We start from the raw sequence: 23,251 nt of genomic DNA, 5'->3' as shown, positions 1-23,251 counted from the left end.
TATGATCGATATTATCGATAAATAATTCCGCATGAATTTCGTATCAGGAATTTGTTTCAGAGTATTGCTCTGTTGACCTGACTGGGTGTAGAAAGATCGGATGACGTCAAATGACCCTTTTTAAACGAGGTGACCTGGGAGCTAGCCGCGAGACTGGTGGACAATGATAAAAAGCTTTTGGGTGATAGCGAACTTTATCACTTGTAATTTTTATTGTGTATTTCACCAATACCCACCTAAGCTTTTAATATTATCAATAACAATATGATTTATTTTTTTAAGCCAATATTTATGATAGATATGGTCTGTACTAAATTCATTTGTAGTGACAAGTTTTACATTTCAATTGAAGATCTCATTACTTTATCAAGACCTATAAAAGGCACTGAGAACATTAATATTTCTTACTGATCCAAAATAATGAGTTGGACTTGATTGAAAACTAGTATACAATAAGGAAGGAGAATATTGCTGATAGAAACACTTATACCAGAAATCTAAAAATACAGAAGTTCAAACGCGTGACATTCTAATGTAAATAACCCCTAAACTAGCAAAATCGTAGCTAGCCCTTACCAGAATACAAATGTCACATTACACATACCGACTGTTGCTTAACTTTCACATCAGAGGTCAAAAGTGCTCAGATAAAAACATGCCATTGACAAAAACGATAGAAATACAAACAATAGGACACTCCCAGAAACGGTCGAGTACAACCCTTTGGTGCAAGGACGAAAGTTAATTGAATAGCGAACAAATAATTGTACCTAACTGTACCCATACTACGACAAGGGGTCATGTGATAGGCCAAGGAAAGTCTAGGATTACATAATGAGGTATAAGAACTTTATCGCAAGCAATGAGGTGTTTTGTGACCATATTTATGTATGTTTCCAAAACAGCTTTTCAAGATTTCTCCAATTTTATTTGTAAAAATTACCATCTTTTCCAGTTTGTTCAGTACACTCTTTAAAAAGATATAGTGACTCTCACAGTACCGTAATCACCATGAATAGAAAGACCATTTCATCCTTCTCAATTGTCATCCTAAGATCAACCAAGAAGAAGAATAATCGTAAAATATTCAACAGTTTTCCTACCCACTTTCCGATGAAAATTTACGCCATACCTACACGTATTGCGCAATAACATAAAAAAAGTTATCACCTAATGTATCCAATTGAGCTGTATAAAGTCATAAGCCATGTACACTAATAAGTAAGAGTGCTGCTTTCGCTCTTCGTTACTCAAGTTGTTACGGGTAAGGTTATAGTAAGAAAGCGTAGCGAGTTGGTTCAAGTGTGTTTTGTTCAAAAAAAGCACCATAAAGTCTAGACCTACTACTAACCTACTACTTAAGATAATATGATAACAGTGTGCAACTGTGTGCAGACGTGCACTTTATGTAGGCAAACTTTCCTAATAAAATTGTTTATGTCAGCCACTGGACACCAACCAACGAGCCAACCAAAGAACATTCTAGAAGAATATATAACAGTGAGAGTAAAATTATGTACCTATAGAGTAACGTTTAAAGAAATCGGAAATCCAGTTCATTCAACGGTCAAGAGGAACTAGTACCTTTGCTCGTGGATTTAGTTTGCAACTAAGGTGGCTGGTAGCCCGTTGCGTTGAACTTTAAGGGTTTTTGACAACATTGTAACTGTTTTTTTGAAGGGTTTTTATAGATTTCGATATGCAGTTCAAGGTCTAGCCTACAGCAGTTGATGCTAATTCACCTGCGTTTATGCTTGTTTTTGCCAAAGCTTAAAAAGTGATAAACATTTACTAAATTAGATTATATTTCAATGACTATTGACTTTACATTCACATAGTGTTGTTTTAATATGAACGTAGAATAAAAAAAAAATGATTAAGTAACACTATAAAAACTATCCCGATTTTTATGTTTGTACCATACCCTTATCCGCTCCCGCTTTCCTAACAAAACCGCTCCCTCTGATAACTCCCACGGCCAGATAATCGCTAAACTCGTTAACCTGTTAATGGGCTATCGTTGTATCTCGATTATATAAGATAAGATCGGTCCGTGTAATCCTGATCGCCATTGCTGGCCCATATGCTTCTGGACACGGCCGAATGTGGTTAAACAGTGAAAAATGTGGTTGTTTCGACGGGCTAATACGGTACCTAATATACCCGTGACACCGACTAAGCTGTACGCGGTAAGCAGTCATTATTTTTTTTTAATGGCAGTTATGCGGTAATTTCATCTGATTATTGCTTCCAAATTGTTGAGGCTTAACTATAGTATTGAACAAGGAAATGTAGTACTGAGTTTCGTGAATTTTATGGACTTTAATTAGAATTATTTATGAGCCTTATAATTGTATGCTAATAAATGGTATGAAAGTTTACCCTGAAAGGTTTCTTTTGAGTAAAATTCTTTCTGTTGTGAAAGGTTTCGCACAAATTAGTTTGGTTTTTCTTGAACTTCGCTGCTCTGGAAAAGCTTGCAACTTGTTCTACGATATTTTGTATCTGCTTGTTTTTTAAACTGTGGATTCTCTCGTCTTTTGTGAACAAAAAAAGACTTGTAGAATTGAAAATACAAATTTGATAGCAGTAGTCGACGGGTTTGCTGGTCGTCGCCATTACTAAGGTCGAACTAAAGAGATGTTTCCATTCATACCAAGTCATGATCATCATCATTTGGAAAATTACAAAGAAATAATGTAGGTATGTACATATATCATACCTATATATTTTGTAGCAATACTTGATATCTCCTTGAAATCAGTGAAAGTACTATTTTTTTTCGAGAATAACAGATTCTTCTAGAAGACGTGGTTCCCAGTAAAAGCCAACAAAAACATGTTGACACTTCGAAGCCAGTGTGGTATCCAAAAATAGTCGGTAAATTCATTTCAGATAATTTGATTACGATCACTGAATTACTATTAAGCCATAAACATTGAATGGCATCTGTAATACAATAAAAAGTAATATTATTACTGTTTTGAGAAAAATAAGACTCGAATTCTATGCCTATCCTATTGTCTTGCTTTCCTTAACGGTCAATATCGTCGTAGAAGAATGGAATTTAATCGATTTTGACATAGGCCTCAACTCTAGCACTCTCCGGAGAAGCCTAAGCATCTTAGGTCATCATAATTTAATTGCAAGCTTTCACGCGATGCTACTTTTTAGAGAAGATTTTACCTCGTGTAACCTCATACTCGACTTCTCATAAAGGGGTTTTTTGTTTCTGGTTTGTATACTTTTTACTAAAAAACACTTACCTACCTTTTTTTTAATAGAACTTTTTTTTTAAATGACTGAAATAAACTATAAATTATACTCTCAAACAGAAGAGAAGTCGGGTTGACAAAACATTGTTCCTATAAATAAATTCTCGCCACAGTTCAGCCCACGTTCACGGATACGACTCATTTATCACACCTCTGTCTTCATCTATCGATGTGAACAGGTAACGTTCCGCTTACTCACTTTGTATTGTCACGGCGCCGACGGTATTGTTGGGATAAGCGGTTTCTTTTTCAAGGGATATGCTGTGACGTGAATAGGAAAATGTTTATTTTTAAAAGAATATTAAAATGTATATGTTATCCTCTCGAGCCTCGTGAAGAGCTCAAGCGTAAGTCAAAGCCGCGTGGATCGATTGATTGGTTTAGTAACGCCTGGCGTGGTTGGTCCGTGGATGGGTCATCACGAGTTCCATCTTGTCATCACGAGTTCTACCGTAATTCGGAAGGCCCGATAAACTGGTGCATCACGGCTATCTTTTAAACATCTTTGGCAGTCGTTACGGACAGTCTGAAGCATGAAAGTCCGACAACCAGTCTTACCAAGGGGTATGGATTTGTCCGGGTTACGGAGTTGTGGCGGCGAGATTGGCAGTCACTCCTTCATCTGGTTAGACTGAAAGCCGACCCGAATAATATCGTTACAGCCTCCTTTTATTCGTCCCACTGCTGGGCACAGGCCTCCTCTCACATGGAGAATGATTGAGGTTATAATATTCATATAATAATAAAAATCTAAAAAAGTAAATAAAAAAAAATAGCAATATAATATGTACTTAGTTGGAAAAAGCATAGATAGACGATAATGTTTACTTGAAAGCGGATTTGTAAATTAGAATACCTATTTTTAAAAACATTCTATCCGAATGAATTAAACACCCAAAGCTTCGGCAAGTATACTATTTCATTGTCTTTCATAATAACAAGGAACTCAGTAAAGTTAATGTGCAGGCTACACTACTATGTTGAGGGATATATTAGTCCGTTAATTGCTACTGATCAGCTGGTAATGAAGATAGATGCCAATGTAATTGGTTAAAGGCCAAAGGGGAGAGGATTCCATGGTATCATAATCCATGTAATATATACAAGTGGTTCAAAATATATGCATTTTCTTATATTTTGGATAAACTGGGGATAAATATTATACTAGTGTCTAGAGTCTAGATAGACGCAAAAATATGTCTATAACAAATCAGACTATATTATCTACCCAATAAAAGTTGTTTATAAACCAGAAGATTCTCATTATTTTTTTCACAGAAACACTAATAGTCAACAGATTAAATGAATCATAGTTTAAAGACCTGAAAAACAAGTTTTATCCTAATTGCGTCGGTTTTAAAACAAAGAAAAACAGCTGCGTTCTCAATGGTAGACAATATAAGCGAATGGGGACTTCATATTGGACTTGTTGTTGTGTTAAGGTATTTTCCACATGGAAAGCGAAAACAGTCCTATTCCTAAAGATAGACGGAGCAGCGAAGTATACAAGAAGAAAGCATGAGGTACCGACTCCAAATAGAAATTGGGTTGAGGAGTCTTCGTCGTCATATCTTCAATGGCATAAGGGCCCAGAGTTGAACCTTGTTGAACCTTGGTAGGTTTGACATCAATATAAATAAATAAATAAATATTAGATTAAGTTAGTCAGCCAGTCTTAGTAACTTATTAAGTTTAGTTAGTTAGTATAGCCAGTCTTTAATGGTATTGCAAAGCACAGCTAAACCACCTGGAGAGGGCTAGAAATGAAAATAGCAGTTTTAACTGATTACTAGGACAAGCCTTATATGAACAAATGTTTTCCAGCCTCAATATAAAAACACCCTAAGCTTAGTATCAGGCACTCGTTTCCACAAACGGGCAGTCCTCGTACACACGCTAATTGCATTGGCTTAAAGCCACATTTTGAAATTTACGTGGCATAGGTCATGGTTAGTGACGGGTCCACCTCTTATACCTTATCTTGAAATAGCGTTTCAATTTATAACTTTAGAAAACTACCAATTTGTGTCTGGAAAGACGACAGGAGATAACATTCGGTAACTTTGTGGATTTCAAGTTTAAAAGATTTATGGCTCGTTTTTAGAACAGTGCTTGGATTGTAGAAAAACAAATGAGTGTAGTGGCACAAATGCTGATTTATTAACTGTGGTGGTTGGTTAGTGGAATGGTGAAAACTTCCAAACACTTTTAATAAAGAGAATTGAGCTTTGGTTCAAGAAGTCGAATAGAAAGAATGTAATGCCAAACCATTTCGCAGAGAAGGATTCAGTTGCACTGGGAAAACTTGGCCAGTTGGGAAATGGCCTGGCTATGAAATGACAAGTATATATCTATCTATAGGAGTTTAATATCTGCAGCTGTGACTGTGACAATTTTAGGAGAAAATTCTTCGCAAAATTTTGGTTGAAGTATCGTAGCATCTCCTTTAGGCCATAGCCTAGGTCATGAAAATTTTTACATCAAGGGGACTGTACAGTGTACATATAGTTTTTATGTTTAGGAGCTGTTTACCTAAACACCACCTTAAGTCTGCTACCAAAATAAAGTTTGTTTACCACTTCTAAGTCACATACTATAATACCTATCACAACAAACAACTGAGGCGTTGAACTCACGTACAAGAACCACTAAACGATTTATTACCAACAAATTAATCTTAGAGTACTGAATGCCTTTTTAATTACAGTATTGGTTATTTCTTTTTTTCAATAGATCTTTCATCCACTCTTTGATCTGCTATGCTGGTTGAGCTATCAAGATGGAGACAGACTTCAAAACTTTTGATTCTAGAACAGATTTTTGATTTAAGATATATTTACGGTCTAGATTTTTATATTAAAAAAAAACAATACAAAGCAATGGGTGCGCGCAACTGCGCAATACGAGTGCGCAATGCGCAAACAGTTTCTTGTGTTTGATAAAAACGTCATTGATTAAAACGTCCGTTACTAAATAATCCTTGCAGTAATAAAACTCAAATATCATCCCATCTGAACTTATCAGAACTAACGTTTGTAAAACTTACAAACTTTTTTTGAAAATATAACTGTTCAACGAAGAACAGTCTTCAAAAATTATTCGCCTACAGATTAGGTTTCTTAGCGGTATAGGGTACTTAGCCTAAGTCAAGTCCTACGTACAAGTATTATCTACTTATTGCACTTCCCGATTAAGCAGTGGCTATAGGACCCGGGTCATGATCCGCGTGTAACGAAACCATAGCGCGATTTAACTCGATCTCAACACCACCTAGTTTTATTTAGCAATAACTCTTTAACCCTTTATTGAGAATACAAACTGGTTTAAAGAAATGCAATGGAATCAAACAGGAGAAAAGACAGCTTTTGTATCAATTGAGATGAGAGAACGGGTCAAACAAAACAGGATCGCTAGCGAAAGGGCGAGAGCTATCAAAATCTTGGTTGAGTAAGCATTTAACATTTTTACAAACAATTCATACTTTCTTTACTTCTTCGTATTTTTTGCATTTCATTCATTTGTTTCCTTCCTTCATTGCTGTCAAGCATTTTTCTGGCTGAGCAATTTTCGAGGGTCATTTTTTATCGATAAATAAAACGCTGGTATAGTAATTCATCCCTAAGGTTTTTTATTTTTTTCTTTCAGTCATTTAAAAATAAAAAGGCAACAATAGTAATTTAAGGACTCCACTCTAAATAATAAAGAACAGCACATATTTATTTAACATTTCTTCTCAAAGATTCCACTAGTCCTTCTAATAAATAAAGGTAGATTAATGTATTTTAGGGCCGATCAGCTGATAGCATGTGCGTCCGCAGCACATGCTATCGGCTGACTGACGACAAATCCTAGAGAATGCCGACTGTGCATTCCGATCATGCGCACTAAAACCCTTAATGGCTATGCGTGATTGCAATAACATGAACTATCGTTGTAATACGCGTGTTAGCTAGGGATTTTGTTGTAAATTTTCATCATTTTCTGTAGAACCCTACTGCTGTAACGTTAATGCATAGTTTTATTTCTCTTAAAAATAACAACCTCGTATAATAAACAAAAATCGCGATTTAATACTCAACTTTAATCAATGAAACTTGAATCACGTATGTCATACATATCTTTTTATATAAATAGTTAAATTGATAACACATGCATAATGCATGCAAGTAAATTATTTTAGTATTTCATATAGGTATTCTCTTCGAACATTGCCCTTAAAAAATTACAAAAAACAAAACAATATCAAATATTCAGTTCATTTGATGGTGAATATGGTGCAGATTGATTATTATGTAGGTTCAGCATTATTTGTACCAATTCACAGAGAGCGATCAATCATACCAAGTCATTGTCATCTGATAAAGACAAGGTCTGACCATCATTTTAACGAAATACAAGTAACAAGTACTAGGTAGTTGTATTTAATGAATATGTAAATTAATGCAAATCCTGATATTCATGATCGTAATGATGATATATCACTTTGTCCTCTGAGTATTTTAATTGTGTCAATACAAAAACTGTATGCTGATTCTGATAATGAATTAAATACTATAATTTATCATTTTTATTTAAGGAAATCTTTCAAGATGAGTCATTTAATTCTCGTTATATGACTTGCCGAAATAATTTTAATCAACGATACAAGGAATAAATATCGTTCACATAATGTTAGCAAACCCTTGTATTCACTAGGGAAAAATCTTTAAGGGCTGATATTTTGGGCCTTGTATCGTGACTAGTAGACAAAAGTTCCGCATTGTACCGCAGAAATAATATGTACTTATACAAACACACTATAAAAAGCTCATGTTACTTTTACTCTTTCACATTCATGTAGCTATAGAGTCCTGAATTTATAAAGAAAAACACTCTCTCCGGAAGGCATGATTAAGAGAAACTGTTGTTTTCTATAATTAATCATAGTTTTTGCTATTCTACTGATAATTATTATGGCATTCTTTGTACCAGATATACTACGATATTTCCTGTTCTCTGATTTGCCTAGCCTAACCTCCCATATTGAGGTCGGTTTCAAAATATTTTTGTCTTATCAGTGCCATGAATCGTGTAACTATTTTATCTTATTCCAAAAATCCTATAATGAAATTCAGCCTATAGGTTTCAGTACGAAATCTATCAACATTCACAAACTAGATTATCGTATAAAAGGTGTAATAAGATTGTTTACCCTTGACGCGGTATCATCGCATACCTACACTGAACGAAATGTTTCTGCTATGAGAAATAAGTCCATCGTAGGACAAAGTATGAAGAATAAATCTAAACTATATATTTTTTTTAGGTTTATAACCGCCACCACGAAGAAGTGGGAACGGTCTACAAAAATTATGTAACAAAATGGGAACATTGTTACACACTTATATACTAGACTTACATCTAAATACAAAAATATACCTCTGCCCGTACAATATTCGGCTGGGGAGGTCATAAAACGCGTGTAACACTTCGATAGCGTGATCTAACTTGATCCCAACGCCACCTAGTTAGGTACTGAACAACTCTATTCCAGATTCTCTCGCGAAGACAGTGGCGACGCGCAGGCTGAACGGGAAATTGGGGAACTAACCTTGTACTTAACACTCGCGCATTTATACAAACTTTTACTAATTGTCTTTGGTTTATTAACAGGCAAGCTTAAAATGGATGACATTAGCCTACTTTGGAAAATAATATTACATTCATTTAGTTAATTCAGCTACGAACACCAAAAATACAATGTTTAGCGTATCATTTTAAAGTATGGTCACCTACTTCTTCAATTTTGTTTGTATCCTGTGCGTGTTTGCGTGAAGGAATCCGGTTTAACCTGCTTTCATTTGGTAGTTTAATATACCACACGGATTTTTAACCCCTATCACATTTATTCAAGACTCACGCACTCTTTTCGACTGGATTCATCGATGTGAAGAACTTTTTAACTTGTGACTAAGTTTTAATGTCATGGTGTAAATCGAACTGCATATACTTGGATAATATGTGTAATTAATACCCAAATATTGACTTGATTAGCACAATATCTTTTACTTTAAATCTAACTTTCATTAAAGCTGATAAAGTTGTATAGTAGCCACTTTTGAAACTCTTCAGTTTGTCCATATTAATCTTAAATGGTGTTCATTTGTACAACTTCCCACAGTTCTAGAATTCACTTGTTTCGTAATGATGACGTTTGCTTTAACTATCGTGCAGAATGATAAGTTAGAGTGGCAATACTGTTGGCTTTCACATTTCTTCGTGGGATGTTTAACTATCCACGTGGATACATAAAGGGTGTTAAACTGCACGTGCATTTGAACTTTTGGATGCAAGTCATGCTTGGTTAACTCACAAACTTTGATGAAACATGCTAGTGACTTATTAAGGTACGGGTATCATTGGATGACTGCTAGTGCTTTTAAGGTTGATTTCATCCGGAATGAAGTAAGTTTTAAAAAAAGTCGGGGTGGCCTAGTCGGTAAAGAACTATCCTCTTAAGTACCCACTCAGGGTTTGAGTCCAGGTCAGGAAAGTACCAATACAACTTTTCTAAGTTTGTATGTACTTTCTAAGTATATCTTGGACACCAATGACTGTGTTTGGAGAGCACGTTGAACTGTAGGTCCCGGCTGTCATGTACCATCCTTGGCAGTTGTTACAGGTAGTCAGAAGCTAGTAAGTCTGAGACCAGTCTAAGCAAAGGGTATTTAATTGCCTGGGTAACTGGGTTGAGGAGGTCAGATAGGCAGACGCTCTTTCTAAAGCATTAGTACTCAGCTGCATCCAGTTAGACTGGAAGCCGATCCCAAAAGTATTTGGGAAATGGCTCGGGAGATGAATGAAATAGGTTTATAAGAACTATGTTAGTAAAATTAGGGTCGTTATTTGTATGCCTACAAAAAAGTCAAAGTAATTGACAATATAATATTTCATCCGCCGCTTTAGAAACTTTACTCACGTGTTCAATTTACTTCTTCATAAAAGTCGCTTCATGTCACTTACATATATTCTTGTCGTCAAACGTACTTACTTTATTAAGTAAAAAAATAAGAGTTGTTCTCGTGTCTTGGTTGCCTTGAACTCGGCACAATTCGGGGATTAACGATGTCGCAGTCTACGGGGCCAAATATTGTTCGTTCACTTGCCAATATGAGAACTTACATTTACAACATGAATGAAATATGTTCAATGAATTTTTTTTTTACAAATTGGCTACAGAAAAAAGTACTCGTTAGACTGTAAGAGCGGTGAAATAATATTTTAAATTCAGCGATGACAATGATCTTGATCATCGACGAGTTAATTTTTTACCAGCAATTCCTCTTTAAGTCAAATTTTAGAGATATTTACCAAAGCAATTAAGTCACTTTTAATTATAATATGACTTGAAAGCTTAAGTTAGCTAACTAAGAGAGCGGCCTTCACTTGGCTACGACGTAGCAAACCTGTAGAGCCTGGGTGTCTACGAACATACTACGCCGTAGCCTTATTCTTGAATTTCGTAGCGTAGCAGCTTTAATAATTTTTCGATAGAAATAAAAAAAAATGTGTTTATTTTATTCACACTAAACTTCATAATTCAAGAAAGGATTTCCATCTGAAATAAATAACATTAAGTGAAAAAAAAGTCTGGCATGCTATACTACTTCTATAGTGATTATTCTACCTGAACACTAAATTGAACTGGACAGTTTTGAAAAGAATATAAAACAATTATTTTCATCAATTTATTTCTATATGCACTGAAAAGCCTCAATTATGTGGACACGTGCATCAATTTACTATGAAGTTCAAGAACTTTACCTAAAGGTCACGAGAAAAATATTAAACTTCAAGCTATAAACTTACCTTGAAATGGGCAATTTTTTAAACCACTTTAGCTTGGTTTCGTCATCAAGATAGTCTGCTGAACTTTTTCAGGAATGCTTTGGGGTCAGTTTACCTGCCCTACAGGAACTGTACAAAGCTTTAAATTTTTCAAATATTTTGTAAATAGCTTTAAAGTTATTAATATTTTAGATAGCAGGAACAAGAATTTGTATTTTTTTAAGTTATCTTTTTATTCCACTCTAATATATTTAAAACACAAACGTAACATGTGCAACAACGGCGAGTTTAACCCAGAATTAGGTTCTCTTACAACCTTCCTTAAAATGTTGACGTCGGAAATTAAAGTCTTCTGATTCTAAGACAGATAGATTACCAGGAAATTAAAAAAGGTCCTTAAATTCTTATATAAATAAACACTACATTTATTACCAGTGACAGTCACATAGTAAATCAGAATTTATTAACAGAAATATTGTGTATCCTAAAGTGTCACTATATTGAGAGATAAAAACAACCACCCAAACAAACAAATAAAAAAGCTTTATTGTTTATTGTCTAATCACCTACGAAAGAAAAGCAATCCATTATTTTTTATTAAACTACCAACAAAAAGTAGTAAAACACTCTACTACAATATAACAGTAGTTAAGAATATACAGAAAATATTAAGAAAGTGCTAGCGTCTCATAGAATTTTCCTGGTTTGCTATAGCTATGTTATATAAGACGGCCAAGTCCGAGTTCAAGTTTCAGTAGGAGTCATGTAGCGCGCGACGCCACTCGCTTTTCTGGTTCGCGAACATGATCCCTCAACCGTCGCTTCTTCACAAATAAGTTCATTGAGTTCATTCAACTTTTATTTATTAACAAAATTAATTTTAACAAAACAAAAATCGCCTTGAATTATTAAAATAAAAATAATTTAAAACTTTTCAATAAACCGCGAAGTTTAAATATTTTTGTGATGGGTTCGTTCAGCCAATCGAAGCGGTTGAAAAACCTTCAGAATTTAAAAAGTGGCGCCATCAAACTGCCGAGGCACTGGTCCAAGATGCTTGGACTTGTTAACGTGAGCAAAGCTTCTGCTGAGGAGATATTACAAGTAAGTGGAACAAGTCATCAACAATAATTACGACTGCGGAAACAAATACAAATTCGACCGCGAAACAATGTAATTACGTAACATTTATCTTAAGAATTTATCGTTGAACCAGCGAGTATAATTTTGTGGTTAATTGTGGTGCCGCAAATTATAATTTCAAGTGCTTAGAAATGTTCCAATAAGTTTAGTGCCTAGTTCTGTAACTTAATTACACGGCAAGAAAATTAGTCACTTCAGATTCGGTATTGGTAATTTGCCGTTTTGCGTCCATTATCGTTGATTACTGACTTTTGACAAGTCGTTCGGCGTTTAAATTACTATCAATATTTTTTTTTATTTGTATAATAATTTATCAAAAAGTATGTTAAATTATATTATTTATGATATTAAGCTGAAAATATTTCATATAAATGATAACATGACACAACTGTTTCCAGCGCGGGGATTATTTATGAAAATGAAATAATACAAACTATTACATGAATGGAATTCTTCATAAATTCTTGAATTAAAGAATTACTATTATACTAATTTTAAGATAATAATGTTGACAAGCAATCAAGAAAATCATGTTACATCTCATAGCGTTTTATGCCCCACGTTGGGCGGTAAGTTCACAAAACTTTCGTAAATTACCATAAAAGGAGTTTAATAGAAACAGCATCTAATTAAAATGCGTAAACGAAGGGCTCTGAGGAAATTGTTTGTTTAATTTGATTCGAACAAAACCTTCAACTAGCTTTGTGTTTGATGTAACATCATGATTACATTATTATTTTTTGATAACTTTGTTTTTACTTGAAACTTTGATAAAGAGACAACTTTTCTTCATTTATAAGAATCTCTTCTTTTTGTAAAGACTACAACTGAAAATTATGTTACTATTTTTAAATGATTGTAAAGCATCAATTTTTGTAAGTAAAAATTCTTCTATTGTAGAAAGTAGTAACTCATAATGATTCCTTTCAATTATTGAAGAAAATTTATGATGTTGCCAAATTCATGTATCTTTTCAATATCAAACAATTTGAATAGATTTAGATAAGGCTTCCTTTTTTTATGAAATCTGTCTCGAAACGATGTAACTGAAATGAATACTTTTTTTCCAATCCAAATCTAAGATAAAATACTTCAGTACTGTTCTCTAATAAGGCAATTCATAAACATGGTTGGTTGGCTTCTCAAAAGCTAATATTGGCATTAAAAGGGAAATCGTTTAGGTAAGGCATAGTATTTATTCTGATCGTCATCTGTTCGTTTCCAAAACCAATCTGTATTTAATATGTAATAACATTTCTCGCATTGAACCCTTATTGTTCCCTTGCAAATTGATAAAAAAGAGTTCCTGACAAATTATGGCCTACTGAAAGCATCATACGATACCATGTGACAGTATAACTCCGGATGTGAGTGAAGACATGACAGTAGCTTGCAGACATGACTACCTAAAAATATAAACATAACAAATCATACTGACAGTAAACATAAATGGAACACCTTATAGAGTGGCGCTTGTAATAAGACCATAGCGACTTCTAATTTGACATCTTCGTCATCTGTCCAGGATTGAGTCAAAATTAAACAAATTTATTTATTTTAACTTTAACCAGTTGGCATATATTATTTTTGCGTCGTTTCATCTACCCACCTAAAGCACATCGAACCGTTTAAATATACGTATGTTTGAAGTTCAAAGAGTTCCTATATTCATATTTTGTGTCTAACTTAACAATTTCCATAATTAATTTGGTTAAATTAAAGAAAACATATAAAGCTATAAAATCGATGTTTATTGAAGGTATTCGCTTAGTGGCACAGAGGAAAACTAACAAGGTTAATTACGAATATTCGGCTAGTCCAATCACTACAAAGTTGTGTTTCGTAACTCAATCTGTAGTCCAAATATTGTTGCATAATTTCTACGACCTAACTCATACCCAGGTTGTTTTGTGGATTAATTCCTAAGTTCTGACTTCTGAAATACCAGTCCTTGGCAGTCGTTACGAGAAGTCAGAAGTCAGTTAGTCTGGAAGCAGTCTTACTAATGTTGAGGAGGTCAGATAGGCAGTCGCTCCTTGTAAAACACTGGTACTCAGCTGCATGCGCTTAAACTGGAAGCCGGCCCCAACACAGTAAGGAAAAGACTCGGAAGATGATGACTTGAAAACTACCAGTATATTGTGCACATAAGCTGTCTTTAAATTATCGGTAAAGTTATTTTTTATAACCTCCATGTAATAGCATTAATAAGTATAGATAGTTCTAAGGAAACTGACCATTTTCCTGCCCTAAAGCAATTTAGATAGGATCGCCCAGCGTGTCATTTGTTAAAAGCAATTGAACCAATCGCCAAAGGACTGCAATAAAAAACGCGTTAATAGCCATAACAGAAGTTCTTATTTTGTTATCTTATAACTTTAAACGAGCAATTTTATACATAATTCTTTTTCGAAGGAAAACGGTTCTAATGAGTTGTAAAAAGTTATCGTGAAAAAGCCGTTTTAAATATAGTCGTCTGCAAAAAATATGTCTACGCCTCAAAGATGTTATGCAAATGTTAGATTTGCTTTTAGTCGTAAAAGGTTCACTGGTTAATCGTATTATTGATATTTTAAACCATTTATAGAGGAGTAATAATTTATGTTTATGTTTCCTGCGTTTATATAAAGAAACTACCTACCTAGGGGTATTGGGTTGCCTGGCTAACTGGATTGTGGGGGTCAGATAGGCAGTCGCACCTTGTAAAATAGTGGTACTAAGCTGCATCCGGTTAGTCTGGAAGCCGACCCCAACATAGCTGAGAAAAGGCTATGGCTAGGCAGTGACAATTATGTAAAGAACGGTTAGAAAATTTATTGCAAACTCAAGTGCTGCCGTTATCCTTGGGACTTTGACCCAAGTCGTCAATTAATCAAGTAATAGCTATAATTGGAATTCTATCTAAATTGTGAGATAGCGTTCTGTAGTCAAGGACGCGGTTATTGTGCTACATTAACCACAATACATAACCTCTCTTACCTTCATTCATGTGTGAATGCTAATTTTACCCATTGACTTACGTACTCAGAATACGGTTATATCATCCAAATGTTTCACTTAATAGTCTTATAACAGATGGTCATTTAATGCTGAATAATAAGTAGGCTGTAGTAGTGGCCGAGGGCCCTAGATTGGCGACTGTCAATGTGGTACCGAGAAATACCCAACCCAACTACCCAGCGAGATACAAAACTACTAGATACGATAATTTCCCATAAAAATATAGAGGGTCTTTACTTTTAGAACAGGACCTGTAGACATCTCAAACATGTTTTTGAAAAGCTGAGAGGCAGGTTAATGATGAGGGTCCCGCTACAAGATTATGATGGCTTCTTTCTTACACTTCTAAGTTTACATGTCTAAGTCTTTTGTTCCTAGGATATTTCTTCAGATACGAAAGTTCATCCAGCAGTTCCAAGTCAATTCGTTTTCTGAATCAAAGTGAATTGGTTTTAGTTTAAGCTCTTCTGCCTGCAGCTCACAGAACTAGCCTAGTTTTAGACAGTCCGTTCAGCCCTGGAACTTCTGCGTAAATCAATAATCTTAATATCACCTCATCAGTATAGCCTCTGCGGTCCCATAAATCATAGTTATTACTAGCTTAACTATGACTTAGTATACTATTAACTGTACTACGCACACAAAGCTGTGCCATCAAGTCCTATTCTCCAAAAACGTTGAATGTATCGAAGATTTTGAAGACACTGTATAATAATTCTTGAGGAAGAAAAACAGATTTACCTGATTGAACATTCATGGGATTTGAAACAAATTCACCTTCGTCAAGATGTGACAAGGATTAAACAGTTCTTAGATGATTTTAATAAAAGTTTGCTACTGTGATACTTATCTGAGTTTTGACCACTTTTGCTTTTGACTGGAACTGTCAGGGCTTTCGAGATAGTTTGCCTATATCTTCCAGTCTTCCAAGCTTTGCACGTCTTATAAGTTCTCACATACTTTTGAATTATAATAATGCCTGTTCCTAGTGTTTTTGGCCTTCGTAAATTAATTTACAAAATCTGTTTCATAAGAGAACAGCAATGAGACAGATCCTTGAAAAGGAGATTAATAAATTCAAGCTCCGTGATCAACAATCATCGTCTATCAGATTATAGTATTAGATTTACAAAATTCAATCTTAGGTGCTGCGGCATAAGATACAATTTCAGTCTCTCGATTATTTATCCAAAACAAAAATACATCACACACTTTAGATTTGATTAAATTGTTGTTTTGCCTGTCAACGATGGAATGTGTCATCAACATGATCAAATACGCGTAGTTTTAGTCACGTCCCAATGGTTCCGGGTTACAATTTATGTATGTTCAAACATAGCAATAGACACTTTTATTTACAAAACTAAATTCTGCTCCCTTCACATAGAGATACTTTTTGTTTATACATTTTTTCACAAAAAATATCGCTGTCACAAACATTTGCAGCGAATTCCTTGGAATAAGTTATTGGGCGTAATCCAATGTTTTTCGCGTATTCCAAGGTCAGTTGTACCTATCCGAGTCAATCATTGAAGGTCACGGAGAAGATCCGAGAGCGAATAGAATTTAAAAAGGAGCTGTTTGTTATCAACCCAAGTATTACATCTTAACATTCATTAAAAAACGTATGTGGTGTTATTTAAACTTATGACAGAAATTGTAGACTTTTTTGTGTACCTGTATGTATATTTTTATAACAACACTTAAAATTTTCTAAGGATTGTTTTGTATAAAACAAACAGTTCGTTTCTCTTCGAGTGGGTTGCAGTTTGCGAGTTTTTCAGATTTTTTATTACATAAAATGCACAACTTATAAGAAAACAGTCAAGAACGTTGGTGACAGCTTAATTTAAGTAAAAAAACTTGTTATTTTCTGCAATTGTTTTTTTTATTTTTCTGGGAGGTTGAACTATTATCAACCCATCTTAGTGAAACACGTTTGCTTTTTTTAAAGCTATAATATACGACGTAGATAATAAATATTAGAAAACTAAGTCATAAGGGTTTAATTACTGATTACTAAGTACGTTATATCATATTCCACAAACTGAAGGTATTTGTTCAGGTACCTAAATCTTTGCTAATTAGTAGCGGCTTACTCAGTACGTGAACAATTTATAATGTAGGTAGGAGCCAGGTAATTAATTTGGAGAAGATTATCAATCTCATAACCAAGTATGTTATCAAATATCAATTTGCTGAAATCGGTTTAAACTAAGTCTTATAAGTCTTTTTGATTCAAATCGAATAAAAATATATCCCTATATTATGTTTCCTTAAAAAAAACTGGGCAAGTGCGAGTCACCGAAGATTCTTTCGTATAATCATTATTATTTAGTGCAAATTAAAGTTTACCCCTGCACACATAGATTAGTCACAGCACGCAAAATTAAGGCCCTTATTTTTTATTAATTGCATAAATTAACTGGAAGAAACTCAATAAATAACATGATTTTCTCATGAAAGATGTTGACAGTAAATATCAATTTTGACTGTAACTAATTAATTGAAAATTTATTGCTAGGTAGGTATATGATATTTTATAAGATTTACTTTTATTAATGATGGGCGGCGGTCTGATTGCATACAGTTCAGTTTTTGATCATGAAATATCTTTCAATCGTGGCATTCCACCTTTTAATTAATGGACAACCGCATAGAACAAACAAATGACAGTCTGACAGACAGACAGGCGGGAACGTCCATTGCTATGTTTAGTGGTCTAATACCTACTACTACCTTTAATTTTATTGCACTTTAAAAGCCCCAATTGTAATCTGAATTATTCTAATTACTGAAAAGTTCTATGTTATTCTGGCATTATTTGCTTTAATTCATAAGTTACACTGAATAAACACAAAATTGCCCTTCAATGCATCATTATTGTGGTAGCGAGTGTTAAATTATGAGAGTCTGCATTGCAGTAGTTTGTGTTAAAACAATGCTTTAGCCCGGATACGGGCAGTAGTTTCCACGGAAGGCGAGTGAAACCGAAAATCAACAAGTTTTATATAAAAACTGACTGGTTCGGTTCTCAAAACACAGCAGGAAATTGTGTGTCACATTATTTTTTAAAACACAACGAAGCAGATGATTTTTGACTGTCTTTGATTGATTCTCAAAACAGAACAGGACACTGCGTTCTACAACATTGTTTTTGAAGAAACAACAAAGGAGATGAGGCTTGACTGTATTTTTACAAATCAAAGTTTTGATTTAAGATCTCTTCGGCAGGGTATAAACATTTGGGTCTATTCGTGTTTAAGTGGTTTACTGAATAACATATATCTTGGAACAGTAGTCCTCTTTGATATGACTCTTGAACTCTAGGAGTACCCATACACTGCAAACTTTTAGTCGGCCGATAATTTGTTTGGGCTCATAAATCAGTATGAAGATAAATGGTATTACGCACATTACAAAGATCTGGTAGTAGCCGGTATCACACCGGCTGAAATCCTTGATTGAAATCAAGATTTCCTTAAACAATGTTTTTTTTCTTTGCCACATATCAAACAACTTTTGGCCGACTGTTTAGTCTTCAGTGTGCTTGTAATCTTATAAACCACAATATTCTGAGTTTGTACCGCTTATTTATACATGGCTCAATCTTGTGATAAGATTTTTTATTGCCAATAAAGTAACATAAGCTGGTGGATTTATTGCTTATGTAGGCTCCGGGAATACAACAAACTGTGTGTTATTAATACTTGGTACGGTAATTCTAATAACTTATGCGAATTAATTTACAGGTACAGGTAAAGTGGAATGTTTAGCCATCTATTTGTCGTTACATTTTGCATTGAGCCTTAAATATATTTTAACTGTTACTTACCACCTCATTAGTATAGACTTTTCTCAAGGAACTTTAGTTTCTGGGCACAATTCCTAAGTCGGTCAGCGAAATCAATTTTCTTGGCAGCGGAGTCAAGATTTATGGTAGGCACGTTGTTTACAACAGGCTCACTTCTATTAGTTGGGACCTAAAAATTATTGGTGAAATACTTTTGGATAAATCTATAACATAAGTACCAATAAACGAAAGTTTTGATTTTGTTTGTTTGAATCGGCGCCGGAAACTCTAAACCAATAAAAAAAGTATTTACTGTTAAAAGTAAATGATACTACTTTGTCCAGGTGTGGGAAGACGTTCCCTATGCTGTTCCCGAAAAACAGCTTGTAATCAATATTAGTATTGGGTATTTCAAGGCCTATTTTTGCCGGATTCCGCCCAAAGTAAATTTTTATGTTTGCTCATTAGACGCTTAGCATTTTTTTCCTTCTTGTCTAATGGCCCGAGAACGAAAGCTAATAAGGATAGACTTGAGTTAAGAATTAAATAAACAGATGTAAGTCTTAAACGTTACAATGAAGACGGATTTCTTCAAGAAATTCACTTTTACGATGTGGGGCAGTAGTTGCGTTATGTGCAACGTCTGGTCTGTATTATTCCTTAAAATTGTAGCCGTCTTTACTTAGTTATTTAATAAAAAAATACGTACACATAGCTTGAAGGGACGGCGAAATTAAAGACAGTTGTATTAAATAGTACTATAAGTCTCTTGGTAGTTATTATGGTTATTAAGGGTATTTTTAAATATGCTAAATGAGGGCATTTAGTTACGTAAAAACAGATTACAGCTACAATTATTATTGTCAATTCTGCACTATCACATTTCAAATAACCGACTAACAGTAATACCTATCAACAATAGATATTCCATTATCATGTTCAGCAATCCCAAACCTCTCGAATCCCGCCTTCAGCCCCGTCGGATAAGTTAACGTACGTAAAGTCCATACATCATCCGAGCTTCATGTCATCTTCAATATTAACATTCCTTAAAAGGTCCCCCACATGCTTTAAATAGCTTAAGTAAATATATTCGTCTCAAATAGTCAATTAATTTGGCCAAGCTTTGACTCATCCGTTTTATTGTTCGGCTTGAGTGGTCACATTTACATACCAATCCATCAAGTAGACAGAACAGATAATACTTTTGTGTAGTACATTCTACCATCTTACGACCTTAAATTATACTTTTCCTCACTTAATTGTACTGCAAATTTCTTTTTTATTGATTGTATATACATGTAATACAAATGTATCTCCTACGCTTGATTTATAATCCTGTAAGGTCCCGTTGTCCTTCAATTTGTGTTTCTTGCTAGTTACCACAGCCAATTTGGGTTTCGGAATAGGAATACATGATTTGTGTTAGATTGTGTCGTTTTGTCAGAAACAACGGACAATCGCGTTTAATATTCGAATTTGTTTTGACATTTGAAGAAATACTCATAACTGACTAGCTTGCGGTTTCACTAGCGTCCAGAAAGATCTGCTTCATATAGCCGGATGGTTTCGCGGGTCTAAGCTACATCCCTATTAATTTTTTAACTTAATCGGTCCAGCAATTCACGCGTAATGGTATAACCATAATTACTTATACACATAGATTTCAGGCATTCGAAATCGAAAACCTTTATGTCAACCCAGATTTAAAGCGTTATCAATACGAGCAACACATTGGATGGATCTTATAGTAGGTATTCTAAAAACAACTTATTTTTAGCCTGGATCAAACCTCAGCTTATTCTTCAGATACCTACTGAAAATAAATTTCTAAATAACATTATTATTCATAGAGAAGCAAGATTAATAAGTTGATCGACGCGGTGCGTCCGGTTCGTCTATGAAATGGCCGTGGAGCTTACTTAGCAATTTAACTTTACCTTGCCTGCTACTTGTTGTAAGAAACTTTTAACATTGCAAAAGTCTTTGTAACAGTTTTTACATTTACCTATGTAACAAAATTCTCCTTAAAAAATTATGTAAAAAAACCCTTCGCAATCACCGGTCCCTCGATTTACCCGTTTTCTTTCACATAATAGAATGTGATGGGAAACCGGTGTATCGATTGTGTAGAAACTGTCTCAAATTAAAATTAAAAAATCTATTTTTTAATCCACAGTATCTATGTATTTACTACCAAGGGTAAATAAGAATTTTGATATGTTTCGTGATACGTGCTATATTTTCCGTTTTGATAAAACGGTAGGTTTTATTTGACCAAAGAACACACTATAATCATAACACATATCATACACACCCATTCCTGGATATAGACAGGATTGAGAAACAAATATGTTTCTAACGAAAGTTATTTAGCACAAGGCAATATAAGCCCAGTTAGCCTAACTTTAGGTGTTGTCAACGTGCAAACGAATAAGATTGTCTCTGTGTGAGCGAGAAAGTATTCGGTTCCGCCCCTAGCGACGAGATTTAGTAAAGAAAAGAAAATAAATGGCTAACTAAAAAGTTTACAAAAAAAAATCAAATATCAGAAAGGAACTGTTATAAGTGTGTCTTGCCACCTTCGTGGAGTTACTCGTTATGGCATATTGTAATACTACAGTCGCCTATTCAGGGTCTAATCGTACCAAACATTGCTTACCCTGTAATCCATCGACCTTTGCAGCTATAAATTATCTCCGAGCTCCTTATAACTAATCATCATCTGCCTAGCCTTTTCCCAACTATGTTGCATAAAGTCTAAGCTGATGCAGCAGACTATCAATGTCTTACAAGATGCGACTGCCCATCTGAGCTCCTTATATTTTTCATATAATAATAACCGGATAAAAATGTAAAAGAACTAAGCTAGTGACGTCAGCTTAGTGACAATGTGCTGACCACGTCCTTATGCAATAACATGGATTAAGAAAATGCTGGAATAACAAAGAAAAGCCTTACCTATCTAAATACCTACTCTTTGTGTTAAGGTAGTGTGAGCTAGCCAACAAAATTACTGGGCATATTGAGACTTAAGAAATGTTGTTACATGCTGAGATATTCAATATTAAACAATTTGGCTGTACCTACACTTTTCTCGGTCTTACCATGTATAATATAACTAAAATGATAAAAACTATCAGGAGCATATCGAACTGCAATTACAAACATTCTTATGTTCTTTGCCAAATCAATCATCTCCTCTTGGCTTCGTTAACTAGAAGTTCTCCATTTCTGAACAAAATCAAATTTAATTAGTGGAGTATAAAGACAGTTTCGCATTTTTTGATTAAGTATCTGAATAATCAATATGAAGAGCACTTGGCTAAGGCTAAGGCAAAGCCGTGCGGATCAATCGATCATAAGATTAAGCAGTGTTTGGCGCGGTCGGTTCGTTCATGGTTGACCATTGTCATGGCAAGTTCTTCAATGTTTCAGATATCACCATAGATGGTGGGTCCAGGCTATCTTTTGAATATCTTTGACAGGCGTTCCGGGTACACAGAAGTCAGAAAGTCTGACATCCAGCCCTATCAAGGGTTGAGGAACTCAAAAGGCACTAGCCGCTTTATGTAAAACTCTGGTACTCAGCTGCATCCCTTTAGACTGGAAGCCGAACCCAACAATGTGGATAGATGGTGGCTAGACAGAATGATGATCAGATTATTGAATAAATTATTTAAATACCTTCACGCCAATGAGCGCTAGGATTATTTTCACTCATTCCGATCAATAAAAAGGTAGATATGGGTCGCACGTCGGACCTAAATATAAAGTCCAAACTGATTCAAAGGAAATTAATTAAAATGTTCTCTCAGAATTACATATTGTCTTTGTACTATCCATTAATTTTCCTGTACATACCTTTTGTTCAATGAATTTAATACCTGACGTGACTTTCAGGACCCAAGCATTTTTCTAGGTACGCTAAAATACTTGGGAACAAGATTTGCAAAAAAAGAAATAGTTTTATTCTGATATCAGCAACTCTGATTATACATACATATTCTCCGAAATCTATTTTTAACGTGGTTACCAAAGCACGTCTGATCATGTTCAAGAAAAATATAATTATTGTATCTATTCTTTAGTTTACCGCTGTATTATATAATACGTTTTGTCTGCTTTTAATAAAGGCCAGCCATCGAAACAAACTTTTGTACATTTAGAAAACAGGTTAGTCAGATAAAGCCTAATAAATAAATGTTTGTAC

The 23,251-nt window shown here is 34.5% G+C and overlaps 1 protein-coding gene across 14 annotated transcripts in view; it reads left to right on the top strand.

Moving 5' to 3' along the window:
* The window catches only part of LOC110373018 (transient receptor potential cation channel subfamily A member 1), a 113,386-nt gene that overhangs the window by 38,302 nt on the left and 51,833 nt on the right, over positions 1-23,251 (top strand). For 2 of the 14 annotated variants that reach the window (XM_049838819.2, XM_049838816.2), the window contains exon 1: positions 11,987-12,206. The exons of 9 other annotated variants lie outside the window; for them this stretch is intronic. In XM_049838819.2, the coding sequence (XP_049694776.1) occupies positions 12,069-12,206 (138 nt within the window). In that variant the 5' untranslated portion in view covers positions 11,987-12,068. Of the gene's footprint in view, positions 1-2,070; positions 2,190-11,986; positions 12,207-23,251 lie in introns of those variants that run through there. 3 more of the 14 variants (XM_021330104.3, XM_049838817.2, XM_049838820.2) reach the window with 2 other exon arrangements.

Source organism: Helicoverpa armigera, chromosome 1 (assembly GCF_030705265.1).
Source record: "Helicoverpa armigera isolate CAAS_96S chromosome 1, ASM3070526v1, whole genome shotgun sequence".
NCBI lineage: Eukaryota > Metazoa > Arthropoda > Insecta > Lepidoptera > Noctuidae > Helicoverpa > Helicoverpa armigera.
Note: the sequence above shows the minus strand (reverse complement) of the source record. Positions and strands in the feature narration are given on the sequence as shown.